Source organism: Sprattus sprattus (assembly GCF_963457725.1).
Source record: "Sprattus sprattus genome assembly, chromosome: 7".
In the NCBI taxonomy this organism is placed as follows: Eukaryota; Metazoa; Chordata; class Actinopteri; order Clupeiformes; family Clupeidae; genus Sprattus; species Sprattus sprattus.
In genome coordinates this window covers 17203721-17218090 of record NC_137926.1, presented here as the reverse complement: position 1 = coordinate 17218090, position 14370 = coordinate 17203721, and the positions used below count along the sequence as shown (strand labels likewise).

The 14370-nt window shown below is 42.1% G+C and overlaps 3 protein-coding genes across 3 annotated transcripts in view; 2 read left to right on the top strand and 1 right to left on the bottom strand.

The window, feature by feature from the left end:
• dennd11 (DENN domain containing 11) overlaps nt 1-1879 on the bottom strand; it is a 10142-nt gene extending 8263 nt beyond the window's left edge. The window contains exon 1 of the mRNA XM_080842244.1: nt 1354-1879. Coding sequence (XP_080698370.1) covers nt 1354-1729 — 376 coding nt within the window. The 5' untranslated portion in view covers nt 1730-1879. The remainder of the gene's footprint in view (nt 1-1353) is intronic.
• Nucleotides 1880-3197: 1318 nt separating this feature from the next.
• wee2 (WEE2 oocyte meiosis inhibiting kinase) lies at nt 3198-8938 on the top strand (the record flags this gene model as incomplete). Its single annotated transcript, XM_080842530.1, has 11 exons — nt 3198-3488; nt 4292-4497; nt 4593-4644; nt 4944-5113; nt 5473-5594; nt 6026-6172; nt 6451-6555; nt 6716-6801; nt 7540-7710; nt 7969-8117; nt 8782-8938. 11 exons carry the CDS (start codon nt 3198-3200, stop codon nt 8936-8938), a joined length of 1656 nt encoding a protein of 551 aa, XP_080698656.1.
• Nucleotides 8939-10252: 1314 nt separating this feature from the next.
• On the top strand, nt 10253-14036 carry bida (BH3 interacting domain death agonist). The gene is made up of 5 exons (XM_080842146.1): nt 10253-10332; nt 11038-11369; nt 11495-11631; nt 12254-12529; nt 13918-14036. The coding sequence occupies exons 2-4, from the start codon at nt 11060-11062 to the stop codon at nt 12452-12454; spliced, it is 648 nt and encodes a 215-aa protein (XP_080698272.1). The 5' UTR covers nt 10253-10332; nt 11038-11059; the 3' UTR covers nt 12455-12529; nt 13918-14036.
• The last annotated feature ends 334 nt before the right edge of the window (nt 14037-14370 follow it).

The following is a 14370-nucleotide window of genomic DNA, read 5'->3' as shown; positions in this document are numbered from 1 at the left end:
CTCCTGAAATTCCTTCGCCTTTATGCATTGTAAGAAACAAACTTGTCCAATTTTAGTCAAGGAATTGAATAGCTTGCTCAGTCTCTATCAAGATTAGGATCGATGACTGTCCGTCAATGTACTCGGCATGTTCATCAATGTACTAGGTACTCAATGTACTCGGCATGTTACAAAAAAGTTAACTTACATTATAGAATAACCTTTTTCATTACAAGTCTTAAAAGACCTTGGCCAAAACTCCTACTGAGAGAGGCTTACAACAAACCACCATTGGAACCTTTTTGTGATGAAGACCCTTGATATTCTTCCTGCGTCAGGTTTCAGCAAGCCTCCCTTATTACAAAATAGTCCTAAACCACAGACACTAAGGAAGTTAGAAGTAGAGTGAATCAGCATTCTGGATTCAGGGCAGTAACTTCAATCTGATCTTCACACTTCTGGATGAGCTCACAGTAAAGAGCATCTAATAGGCTACATTTCACTAACAGGCAAATACTCAGAGGCAATGAGGACCATGATGCCTCTTTCAGATTCCTTGATTGACCCTAAAGAAAACAAACAACCTGAAATGTGCCTTCAGGTACCATAAAAACCACACACAGCCTCAACTAAACCCAAACCTAAAGTTCCATTTCTCCCGGGCTAAAATTCTGCCATTTGGTTCTGATGCTTTGGTGAGAAATCAGAGCAATGCTTATCGGGTAGCTTTCAGGGAGATGACCGCAGGGAGTAAGACTGGTAGCCTGTCATACTTTCATTCTACTTCAACATTATGACTCAGTGTGAAAGGAAGTACGAAGTTAAAGTGAGTCATTGTGGTTCATAACATGCTCTACAGTCAACAAGGTCAGTGTGGCATAATGCTTTTCATCACTTCCACACCAGTGAAGACAGATGCATCACAGACCTTATTAAAACTAAGTGACGGCCAATCATTCAAGAAACGGTTCCACTCATTTTAAATTACCAGCACGCATTTAACAGGTGTGCACTGTGCAGGTGTCCGAAAGTTAAATAACGTTCCATAATAAAGCCACCCACAATTTAGAATTGATGACTGATATACATCGCCTAGCCCATCCCACACACATCCTGGTTAAGTCCCTTCTCACTAAACGCTAGGCTACATAATAATACCGATGCGTCTGTTCTCAGTTTGTCTAGTTTATTTTTTTAAGTATCTTACTTGAATAGCGTGATTAAATGTTTAACTACTGTTAAGATAAGAACGGAGAGGCCAGAGAACTACAGCTAATGGTGTAGCAACATGCTATAGGAGACTATTGCTCTCACACGTACAACCTGGAGGCCCGCTACTGCCACGTTTGTTGAGCTGTTTACCATCAGTCCCACCTGATCTGGTGTCAAACGTGACTACAAACACGGAGACAATTTGATCCTTTTCCTCCCATCCGGTCACTGTATGGTCTTTCACACACAGTCCTGGGAACGTACTGTCCAGTTCATCGGTGCTCTCAACAACGCCTCCTAATCCACTTTGCTTGAATGGCGAGCTCGAGTCCCTGCTAGTAACAGCTGCTACACCCGTGGGAGCCCCGGGACTGGGAGTCCACCCAGCCCCGGGAGCGGTGTTGTCCGCGGGCCGGCAATTAGACGGACTGGAACGCAAATTGTTTTCCTCCACTGGAGACGGAACTGTCGGAGCCGGTTCGGGCGGGGGAACCTCCTCCCAGTCCAGGAGCGGAGCGCGATCCGACTGCTCCACCATGATGCTCGGATACAATTTCCTTCAAGACGGAAACACGCTAGGCTTCGTTCGATGTATAACTAACGCATGCAAACATGGGTAGCGGCTGTGGTTAAATGAAATGCGGTAACCTGACCATTCAGTTGCAATTTAGTCATACCACAGACGGGGACTTGCTGTCACCCACTGCTTCAACACAGTGTTTTGATCACGTCACACACTTCCGCTCACGTGTTTTTCCTGGCTCAACAGCTCATAATTCTTCAATATTTGAGTTTCCCTGCCCAACACAGGCTTATGTTACCTAAATGGCTACATACTGGTGTAAAGACGTGAAACAAATTCCACCGAAAGGCATAAGCTGAATACAATGTTGCAGTCACAATAGATGGTCCTAAACAGAAACATTCTATATAAGACTCAAAGGGTAAAAGCATGAGGTCTGCTATATTTAGACCAATGACTTAAAAGAAAAAGTAGGACGATAGTCCAATATTTCAGATTTGGCCTTTTATTTACTCTTTTTCTATTTTTTTTATTTTTTATTATTGGTATCCAGAGCATTACAAAATAGAATGTTCACATTGCAAGATACCTTGTATCTTTTTGGCAATTGTACATTCTCAGCATACTCTTTTACTTTTTATTTTAATTTCACACAGGCCCATAAAACCATGTGCAAATCATAACGACCAATAGAATATTAGAACGCTATTCAATAAAATATTTTTTTAAACGCGAGACAGGTGACGTATGTGGTCTGTGACAACATCTCTTCCTTCTCATTAACATACCTGGCGCGAAATTGGGAAGCAGGTGTGACTCTCCATTATGTGAGTATGGTGTGAAAGCTCAGCGGTCTCTTCATATTTCGAGTATTATAGTACAATTTCCCACAGAAATATTTAAAAGTTGTGTTTTATGGGTAATAACGTTAATAAACAGCTGATGCTTGTTATTTGTTTGTTCGAAACAAAATACGCAAGCTCGTTAGGAGCTGTAGGGTTGCCTTCTCTAAAAAAAAAAAAAACCCGGGGAGGGTATTTCGAGGCCTATGTGGTCGATTAATAGCAGTTAGTTATAAGTAGACTGTTAGGCTGAAGCTACACCATCTAGACCACAGCCACCATGACATGGTCTTGTCGCCTGTTCATCTTTTTGGGTGGGGTGAAAATGTTTGGCCTTCCCTAGCCTGCATTTACAATGCATGATTCCCCTGCCCATGGTCATTATCTTGCTACCCTGTAAAAATGATTGCTTAGGACTTGCATCTTTTGTCTAGACAACTTTCTTGAAATGTATCCAGCACTTCCTCTGTATCAGTGAATCATCAAAATATGAATTAATGAAAAGTTACAAATAGAATGTCATAGAGCTGCAGATCAACACAATCCATTCTAAAATATTTGAGTAGTACACCATTGGTTGTATTTCAATATAGCATTTGTTTTTTGATGACTTTGAATCTAGAAGATCACCTGGAGCAGGCATGGCTCGTTCAAGTGAGCGTTTGGTGCAGCCCATCTGCTTCTCCAGCTGTGGGGAGGAGGACAGCGGCGATAGCTCGTCAGAGGACTGGGGGGGCCCCTCCCGCGGCCAACTCCGGAGAAGCCTCACCTTCAGGAGTCCCATCCAAAGCCCATCCTCGGTCTGCCGCACCCCCAGGGTCCAGCGGCACCGGAGGAGCAGCATCACTGCGTCCCCCTCCTTCCCCAGCTCGCCCATTCCTTACGACGCCTGGAACAAGCTGAGGCTGTGCGAGTCGCCCAGCACACCTAAGGTGAAGCTGGCACATCCATATGTTCATATACAAATATACAGTTAGATGCACATCCATATGATTATATACAGATATGCTGTTAAATGCACATCCATACGTTTTATACAAATATGCAGTTAGATGCACACTCCTTGACATAAAGTCCCAAAAACAGAAGCATTGCTACATTGAGTGCGAGTGTTTCTACATCAGTAGCTGGGTAGGTGCAATACTCTTTCTTGGCATCAGTTGATGGGCTTGGTCCTATCGCCACTATTGATTTTACTTTAAATCCCTATTAGTAAAACGCGCCAGTCAGGGGCTGACCACTAGCCTGTAAAATGTTTATCTAAAACGACATAATAAGCAACAGAACAATTTATCTAGCTAAAACTACAGTTTTGAGAATGAAATAAGGTTTAGGCCAAATGCTGTCCACTCTTGATTTTCTCTTTAAAAAATTCTCTCCAATAATTGTTGATGGTTTTTGTGAGTTTCAGCTGTGAAGAACCCTCCATTAGAAACAAACTATATGCCAAACGTATCAAAAATCTAAGGACCTTTTAGGTTTGGTAACCCATAAACAAAATTCGGGCAACTGTAAGACTTCAAACCGATTCATTTAAAGTCTATTGTGATGACAAACTGCATAGTGTTCAAGCTATATTAGCCTAGTCAATTGAAGGGACTTACATTCCCACATAAGTGCAGAATAAAGCTAACCACTCAATTCCACTTCAGATTTTTAAAACTCCATACCCTAATATTGTAGACAGTTCTACAGAGTTAATCTAATAGTATGGCTGGGGCATCTCCTCTCCTAGAGTCTGCTCTCTAAATCTGCCCAGCCAAACTCCTGCAGCAGGCCTCCCCGCAGTCAGAGGAGCCTGCTCTTCTCCTCCTCCTGTGAGAGGCTCAGGCGCTTCCCCTCGGTCAACGTCAACCCCTTCACCCCCGAGACTGTCCGCAGGACCAGTGAGAACTGCAAGAGGAAGAGCTGCAGGAGTGACGATGATGATGATTGCCACAGGTATGTGGGGAATGAGGCGGAACTGGAGAATAATAGTTTTTTTCCCCATTCCTTGGTAAAACGCGTCGTCTTACTGTATTGTTTTTAACCTCTAGATCGACAGATGCCCAGACCTCATCTGATGAAGAGTATTATCTGCCTCCGAAGGTATGGTTTACATTTCATAGTTTGATTTTAAATATGTTATTTGAATAGGAAACAGGATTTCGGTTTATATGTAGAGGTCTAATGGTAGGATCTGTCTAACTTGTAAATCTATCAGTTTTCATTGGCACACCTTTTATCATTTTTTTCAGCACTTTAGTCTTTGTCGGCAGTCCTCTATCCACTGTTTGTGCTATGCAAAATAATCGTCTTCTCTCTTTTTCCATTTTGTTTCCACTTCATTATGTTTCTCATCTCTCCCCTCCCCTCTTCTGTCTACCTGTCATGTCCTGTATTGTCAGAGGCCTGCTGTTCCAGCCCTCATGCTGTCTCGTTATGAGAGCGAGTTCCTGGAGCTGGGTAGGCTGGGCGTGGGGGAGTTTGGCGCTGTGTACAAGTGCGTGAAGAGGCTGGACGGCTGTCTCTACGCAATCAAACGCTCCCGCCACCCAGTCGCAGGCTCAGCCAAAGAGTGAGTCACGCACACAGTCTGTGCAGCTAAGCATGTTACAGAACTTGTATAACTGATGTCATTGATGAAACCACACCATTTGCATAGTGTCATAGCAAATATTCCTTTGGCAGTACGTCATGCAGTCATGAATATTCTTTAATACATGCTAACTACGCTTACCTTTAGTAAATGCTAATCTATTCTACCATTTAGTCTTCCCTATGTTTTTGCTTTATAAAATAAAGTGGAGAAATGCATCTTTGCTGACTGTGTGAAAGGGCATGTGGTGTTTACCTTAAAAGAAGATGGTAGTTGTGGCGGTAAAAGGATCTGGTGGTTGTAAACAACCCACTTTGCTTTCTTTGTGTCTTGTGTAGGCAGCTGGCTCTGAAGGAGGTGTATGCCCATGCTGTGTTGGGCCAGCATCCCCATGTTGTGCGCTATTACTCCGCCTGGGCAGAGGATGACCACATGATAATTCAGAATGAATATTGTGATGGTATGCTCATGTCACATATACCATAGAGGCTTCTTTTATACTTATTAAAGGGGAAACGTTGGGATTTTACTGCCTGGGTCCTTTTTTTGGGTCCAGATTTTTACTAGGGACAAAAACAATAGAAATCGCTCCAGCATTGAGTTAGAACGCTAAAACCAGCATTCACAAAACGGCTATACAGAGGAATCGAGAGTTTCCCTTTAAACTGTTTTTATTTATATTGATGCAATTTACCTGTCATTTTGTAATTAAACAATTTAACCTACTTATAGTAGACTGTGATCATGGATTAGGGAATCTCTTGGTGAAGTGGTATGGGTCAGTGACCCTTCACAGTTGTATTGTATAATTCTGTTTATGAAAATGTGATTATGTAATGTCAAGTACCGGTATGTCAGTTGCTGTATTCTGTTTCGTGTGTTGCCACACAGGTGGGAGTCTCCTGGATGTCATTACAGAAAAGGAACAGCAGGGGGAGTTCTTAAAGGAGCTGGAGCTGAAGGATCTGCTGCTGCAGGTGTCCATGGGTCTGAAGTACATCCACAGCTTAGGCCTAGTGCACCTGGACATTAAACCGAGTAAGTCAGTCACATTCTGTTCTTCTGTTTTTCTGTCTTTGTCTCCGTTATCCTTAAGGTCTCTGTACCTAGGCCTTTTCTTCCATCTTTCAATGTCCCTTCTTCCCACTGCTCTCCTTGTTTTGACTCTGCCTTTTTTGTAGAGGCTGATGTCCATTTTAACCATTTATTTGAATTGGCTACCTTTTAAATATAAGGACTACAGTATACCCTGAAGGTAATGTAACTTCATAAGTGTTTTGTTAGTAGTTATTTAAGGAAGTATTTTATGTTTTTAGGCAACATCTTTGTCTGTCTGCGGCCTGGCTCTAGTGCAGGAGGAGAGGGGGACAGCGAGGAAGAAGAGGATGTGTACCCTTCATCAGGCGTAGTTTATAAGATTGGTACAGTGCTGTTTTATTTCACGTACCAGATATCAGGCCTTTGGATTTGGCTAGCAATTCAGGCCCCATATAGACGGATGAGCAAACCAATGTTGTTATGGGTTTTTAACTAAATGGACTTTAACGTGATGTCCTCTTACCTGGTTTTTGTGTTCCTCAGGTGACCTGGGCCATGTGACCTCCGTCTCCAACCCCCAGGTGGAAGAGGGAGACAGCCGCTTCCTGGCTAATGAGGTTTTGCATGAGGTAAGGCATCGAATGTTGGCAAGGATTTAGCACATAGCTGCCTGTACTGCATCACAAACAGCTGCTGACTCAAGATTGATTCAGTTGCTGTTCAGTAGCAGTTACTTTCAGGCCTTAAAGGTGCTCCTGAAGCACCTTGTTGATTGGCTTGGATTGTTTATGACTTGGTCTCCAATTCCCATTTACAGAGCCAGGTCTGTGTAAAAACATTAAATTGGACAGCTTGACTAGGACATCGAGAGCAATTGAATCAAAAAAGTGTATGGGCTTAAGATTGCGGATTTCACCTTTTAGGGGCCATCGACACTGCCAACGATGCCAACTGTGTTCTAGTGTGCCATGTGGATGTCATTCTTATGAACTAGAGTGATCTTTAAAACTATAGTTTTTTTCAGTTCTTGTTTCTCTTTAACAGAAACCAATGCATCGCATTGCCATTCTGCAACTTCACTATAGCTATTGTTATTTCATAGTAAAGAGGAAACACATAATATAAGAGGACACAATTCCAATGTTAAACACAAGCCCTTAAACAACGTTTTTAGTTTATTTCAACAGAAAAACCCTCAAAAAGGCTACTTAGATCTTTCAATAAAGTCTACAACCAGTAGTTTGCTTTGGTTGGAGCGGGTTCTAAGGAGAGCCTTGAGCTTATCAAAATGAATCTTGCCACATGCTGCCTGGGTTGCCTCTGCTGTAGTTCTGAACTCTAGCCTGCCACGCTCACTCTGCCTGCAGGACTACCACCAGCTGCCCAAGGCAGATATCTTTGCTCTGGGTCTGACGGCACTGCTGGCTGCCGGCGTGCCAGCGCTGCCCCAGAATGGAGACGAGTGGCACCGCCTGCGCCAGGCTCGCCTGCCTGTCTTACCCCAGAAGCTCTCCGCTGCCTTCACCAGTCTCCTTCAGGTAGCCAAAATAGGGATACCTCAAATTGGTGCTCCCTCATTCAGAAATCTCAGTTGTGATAAGATAAACTAAACCCAACTGCAGTTGCCGTTTGGATGAATAGGGATGCCTGAAAGTTGTGTTTGTGTGTTTTTTGTTGTTGTTGTTGTGTTTGTTTGCTTTTGTTTTTCCTCTTAATCGCTTCATGATTGCAAGTTTCTCTGTGTGAAATATTTATTTATTTATTTCAAATTCTCTTATTTGTGGTTCGTGCACTAGGGCCTGCTGGATCCCGACCCTGCGTTGCGTCCATCTGCATCTGCGCTGTGCAGACACCCTTTGCTGAGGAGGGAGAGAGCTGGCAAGATGGCCGCAGAGCTGCGCAAGGAGCTGAACGTGGAGAAGTTCAGGACTGCCATGCTAGAAAGGTCAGCAACGGGGAGAGGGCAAAGTTCAAGGGTTATGGTTAGCATTGAACTTGACAGTGGAACAGCTCAAGTTGCATTGAACATCAAGAAGCACAATATTGTTTGTTTAGTTTTAACTTAAGTGCAGCACAAGTGTGTATGTAGGTACACCACAATAGAAATATAATTATAATCTTTTCAAAATGGCATCTTTCAATACCTGAACTATGCCAAATGAGTTTCATCATGTTCTTCACTCAATGTCCAGAAGGGGGAGGTATTGACATTATTGTTCATGAAATACTTTAAATTAGGAAGTCAGGCTGTGGTATAGGCCTGCACCCATGCGGGAGTACAGCAGGACCCATGCAAGTTTGGTATGGGCAGAAAGAAACTGATGCGTGTGCGGGAAAAGACATGATATCAAATATATGTGTGAAATGAAGCCGTTTAATTATGCTGTATAAAGCATGTCCATGAAGACTGCATGTCAGCCACTAAACTATTAAGGGACAGTGAGCCCTTGTGGAGTCTGATCACATTCATTTTATCATTTATTTTATCCATATTTTGTCTTGATCTTTTTTTTAAAAAAAAAGGGCTTTGTTTTGTGGTCTAGGATTTAACTAAGTTGACTAAGCAAACAATTTGCCCTCCTGTTGAATTTCTTCGTCTGTTCCCACAGGGAGCTGAAGGAGGCCCGGTTGGCAGCATTGTCTCCCCGGCAGACTGCTACGACAGGGAACCACTGTGGCCAGATAGGCTCCCTACCCAAAACAGCCCGAAGGCTGGTGGGTCGGAATGCTGCAAAGTCTGTGAGCTTTGGTGGACTGGGCCGCTGAGTCCCACTTTCTTGGCATAGTTGGACATTTAGTTTTCAAATTACAGAGCTCTTAATCATTTGCTCTTCTGAAAAGACAGCTGCCTTTGTGGGTCACAACACCTCTGTGTGAGTACAGAGTAGCATATGGTCGCAAGATTGCACAGGGAGTTGAAAATGGTTTGGAAATATGGACTTGTAGCATGTTACTGATGCAGTAATGTATTGTGTATGCATTGTGTAACACTGTGTGTTGTGGTTTTTTTTTAGTCACTGAGTGGATTTTTGAGTTCTGTGTTTACATGTGCTGCTGTTTTTTTTTTAATATATTGTGTGCATTTTCATTTCACGTAACCTTGACATTAGCAATTGTCCATTAAGAAGTCTTGCAAACTGTTTTGTGACCTGTAGCTTTTGCCAGTTTTACTGTAATGCTTTTTAACCATGTAAATAAACTGTAAATAAATTTTAGTTTTATCAGGGATTCCTGACAAATCCTTTTCTTATGTTCAGTTTGATCCTGGCATGTTCTGATAATGGAACAGACCGGCTCAAAAAGAAGGAAGGCGAGATAACGCGAAGGGGATTTTCCCTGGAAACCAGAGAAGCATTGTTACAAAATGCACCCTCACGGCACGTGGCCTGGAGCAATTTAAGTGCATTTTGGGCTCTGCTGATGTGCAGTGTGACAGTGACAGTGAGAGTATTTTTGTATTTACTTAAGCACTTTACTTTGATCAGCAACAATCGTAAGGTAAATGATAGCAATCCACTGCTCCATTGGTTTGCAATAACATTGCCTATGAATATGAATTTTTAAAGAAAGTTCGTCTTTACAGTTTCAATGTGAATGTGTTTAGACCCACTTTAGTGGAATTTGGAAGGAAAAGGGAGAAGAAAAAGAACCTGGTTTCTAAACGTTCCTGCCATTTTTGTTTAATGTCTAGAAGTCTTTACATTTGCAGGGTGATGGACGTGTTGAATGTGCTAAAACGGATATTGGAGAAACTATTTCAATCATGCCCTCTCTGCCATGTTAATTTTAAGTTTTCTGCGTCAACGTGTTGAATTTCTGCTCTGTAAATCGTATTTTAATATTCAGGGTAGACTACATTGTATCTGTGGTATTTATATTATATATCTAGTAGTAGTAGCAGCAGCAGCACAATTGTTTGCTAACTGAATGAGCACTAGTTATTATCTTGGTCTCCACACTTTGAAATGTGCAAGATAAACCCTTACTGCATACGTCATTTTCCCCCAGGCGCAAACTGTTCGGTGATAGGTTAGGTTTAAACGGGAGGCGAGACACCGACTAGACACTACGTTTTACAGTGGGAGAAACACAACAACGTGTTGCTGTTGCAGCGAACACGTAGGATTCTACTTGGTACACAAGAGACACCGATAATACTGGTAAGCGAACAGGTATAGGTAAATGTATTCAATTATAAACATAATTCTAAATTACATTGTAATTACTTTTACTTTTACGATTGGTCGGATGTATCAATGTTTAGAGACGCAGTGTCTCCGGTAGCATTAATGATAACGGTTTCCCTTGGAAATTACAAGGAAGTTAAAAGTTATGGGGACGTGATGTTACACGATCACGTAAAAGCTATTTTTAGTTAACATTTCCAGATAATTCGCAGTTTAAGATAAATGATAGTAGGCGTGATCTGGTATTACCGGGTTTGGGCAGATATTAGATGAACGTTGTCAAAGATGTAATTGAAGTTAGCCGGATAGTAAGATGGCTAGAGCTAAACTTCGATTGAATAACTTGGCGCTTAGTTAAATTGTCTGCCAAACGTTATGTCTGAACAGGATCTCTTATCTGTGGATATCTGTAATGTTTAATCTAAGAAATGCAGCACAACAAAACATAAAAATCTGCCGTGCTGATTAGTCTTGGATAGATAAGTGAGCTATCGCTATGCCATCTAGTGATCAACTATGCTATCTAGCAAATATGCTAATCACTGTCTCAATGAACGCTATTTTGATCCGATATTTTAGTTGTGTCTTTGTATGCCATTGTGTGCTGTCAGATAAGGAATGGGAATGTGTTACGTTAATTAAGTAACGTTAACTTAATTAAATACATTTATTTTAAAGTTGCCACCGGGATAGGACCAGCATGGATGTTACCGGAGATGCAAACACTTCCTTCGGTAACATTACATCCCAGGTCTTCTTAACGTTCTTGCAACAAAAAAGTTGCCAAAACGTTGAACTGGAACGTGAACTGTCAGACTTGGAGAAAAAGCTGAAACATGTTCAAGATATCAACTGCAACAGTGTCGGGTTAGCGTTCACCGGCGGGGCACCTAACACAGAAGAGTACAGTGGGGATGATGATGAACTCCAAACAGACGGACACTCGCCTTCCGTTCACCTCCAGCACCTTTTTCAAAACCACCATCCCAACGTGCACGCACCGCCACCAGGTAAAGGGTCATAATCTTGTACGAGGTCGTCTGCGATAACTGTCGGCGTTGATACAGTATGATAGTTTGCCAACGATGTTTGTGAGTGTGCCTGAGAGAAGTTCTTCCATTCATTATTCCTGTAGCGGTTCCAATCCCTGACCCTGCTCTGGTGAGAGTCGTGGCCCTAGAGTTAATAGAAATTGCAGACCAGTTGGAGAACAGCGTGATGACCCGTGCCACAGACAACCTCTTAAGATCCCTGCAGAACTCTAACTCACTGGTGAGTGCTTCCATGGCAAAGTATGTTTTGGGGTGAGAGACCCATTTTTCTGTCTGCATTTTAGTCTCATTAGACTGGATATTTACAGGACATTTTTTTCATCAGGCTCTAGTATAGGAATGTTCCTGGGACCAGATTACACAAAGTTCTGATATGATCTGACGGTAGAATGTAAAGGTGATGATGCGTGGGGCAACTTCTGAGCAATATTTCTGACCAGTGACCGACTGCTGATTAAAGTTCTCCAGATACAATGTATCAGTATCGGTGGGGAAGTGCCATAACAGCATAACTCAGCAACATAGCTTAAAAAAAAAAAAAACCATTGTCATTGTTAAAAGTGGAAGCAGGAAATAATTAACAGGCTGCACACTAAAGACCAAAATGACATGTTGGAATGCATGTTTTCTTTGTATGTTTCATGCCAATCCAAAGGAACCACTGTAGGGTCATCTGTATTCTGTAAATCCTTGAAGATGTATGCATTTCGTAGCTGTGTGGAAGTAGAGCAATGTATGTTTTAAATGGACACAAACTGCTTAAGAACATACAGAATATTTAGTAGTTATGTATTTAAGAAGTGTGACTCACCTGTGTGTTTGTGTTTGATTGTGTTGTGCAGCAATGGAGCAAGCACCTGGCAAAGGCGGTTGAGCAGGTTCACGGAGCTCTGCAGCAGAGCCGCGGTCTGGATGAGCTCCCTCAGGAGCGTCTGCTTATGGCCCTCTCCCTCTCACTCATCAAGGGGGTGTGCGAGCGCACCCCTCGTTTCCTTGGTGACCTCTTCCGCATCTGGCAGCAGCAGGACCACCACCTCAGGTGACCCCCCTCAACCCCCAAACCCCCACCCACCTCTGGTCAAGGAATGCAATTTGCATTGGATGCCATCTTCACTCAGGTAACGTAGAACAGTTTATTACAACATAATACTTTTTTGTAAGAGTTGTTTAACATGAGACAAATGACGAATATATTAGGGGCAAGCCGTCAGAAACGTATCAGTGGAGGTAATTTCAGGAAGTGAATACCATCCTTATTATTCCCTACGTATTTACATACACCCGTTGTGCTGTAAATAATTAGATTGCGAAATGTAACAGTAGTTTGTGCTGGTTTCTGCCATAAAAACATTGTGCTGTTAAGCCCCCTGTTCAGACCCCCCCCCCCCCCCCCCCCCACACACACACACACACACACACACACGTTAAAACGCAAAACATTGAAATAAGAACACTACCACCAAACCTACAGACATGAACATCTGTCGCTACAAACTGCCGGAGTACTTCCCATAACAAGCACAACACAGAAGTACGGGCAATCACACAAACATCACTCCCATTACAAACCACAATATTACTGTGATGTGAATGTAACATTGACATGAGGTGAATGGTAACATGTGACATGTGAGGTACTGTATATGTAATCAGCACATTGTTGTTGTTGTTGTTATAATTCATCAATATGTTGTTGAATGAATGGCTAATACAAAAACAAGGTAAAATTGAGCTCTTTGGTCATATACCCCTAATGTATTAAGTCAACAGAGCTCAAACCTTAACAAGACTTCTTAGACTTCAACTATCTCCTTATACCTTGTCTCTATGTGACGAATAGATGTCATCCTCTTACCAATACTCGTACACCTGGACAGCAGGCTTGACTGAGCCATGTAGATGTGGAGTTATCCTTGAAAACTGTAAAACATTCAGGATCACAATAACCACAATTATTTATATTTTATGTCCGATGTAATGGTTGGAAGACATCAGAAGAGATGTTGATTCAGTTTCATATCACTGAAGTATGATATTCATAGTACTTATAGCTTCACGGAGGCCATTAGCATAAACGCTTGCCATCATGCATACTGGTGTCTTTTGCCGACATAGTTGGCAATGTGCTGTGCAAGTTTTTTTTTTCATTATCATGGGGTGTTCCGGCCCAGAACACAGAACTTCATGGACAGCTATTGGGAACAACATATGTGCTTATCTGTCCTTCAAATGACCATATACCAGCAAAATGAATTTGAAGACGATACTAAAACTAGTTGCTTCAAACCAGCATACCTCAAAAAGTGGCAAATTGTTGCAGTGTTGCTTTAGACTACTATAGCTCTTGACATTAGTTATTATTTACCCTACAGCTGTGGTACATTTATGACATTTTAGTTTGTTTTGAAACAGGGTCGGTATGAATGGTTATGGTTGTATTCTTATCCATCTCAAATTCTTTTATATTTTTTAACATTGTCACTTTTTCTTCTGTCTTTCTCGGCAGGGATTGACCACTGCCCGTAAACATCAGTTCCTGCATCTGAAACTGAACCTATTCTTCCTATTGTTTCATGAGAAATGAACATTGAGAACTGTGAAAAATAAACATTTTTTACCACTTCATGTCCCTGTGTTTTTGTAATACGTAAATTACCTTTACCAGAAGGCTGATGCTTTGAGATGACAAGTTTTTTATTCACCAGTCAAACAGATCAAGTGTCTAATAATGTGGCCTCATTTTCAATCTGTCATCTTGTGGTGTGGTGGTGCAGTGGTAAGCGTCATCAGTGTGTAAGCGTGGGTCCAGGTTTGACTCCCCAATGCGTCACCACATTTTGAGTGGTAGACCGTACATCTCACCAGAAAGCATCATAACTACACAGATGCGCTGAGAACTCTACAGGCCTTCTTTTTATTACTTCTGGTTTCAAATCACACACATACAGTAGGAAACGTA

Coding starts and splice junctions, on each gene's coding strand:
- bida (XM_080842146.1), top strand. CDS start 11,060: ATGGATGTTACCGGAGATGCAAACACTTCCTTCGGTAACATTACATCC. Junction 11,370..11,494: donor CGTGCACGCACCGCCACCAG/GTAAAGGGTCAT, acceptor TTATTCCTGTAG/CGGTTCCAATCCCTGACCCT. Junction 11,632..12,253: donor TGCAGAACTCTAACTCACTG/GTGAGTGCTTCC, acceptor TGTGTTGTGCAG/CAATGGAGCAAGCACCTGGC.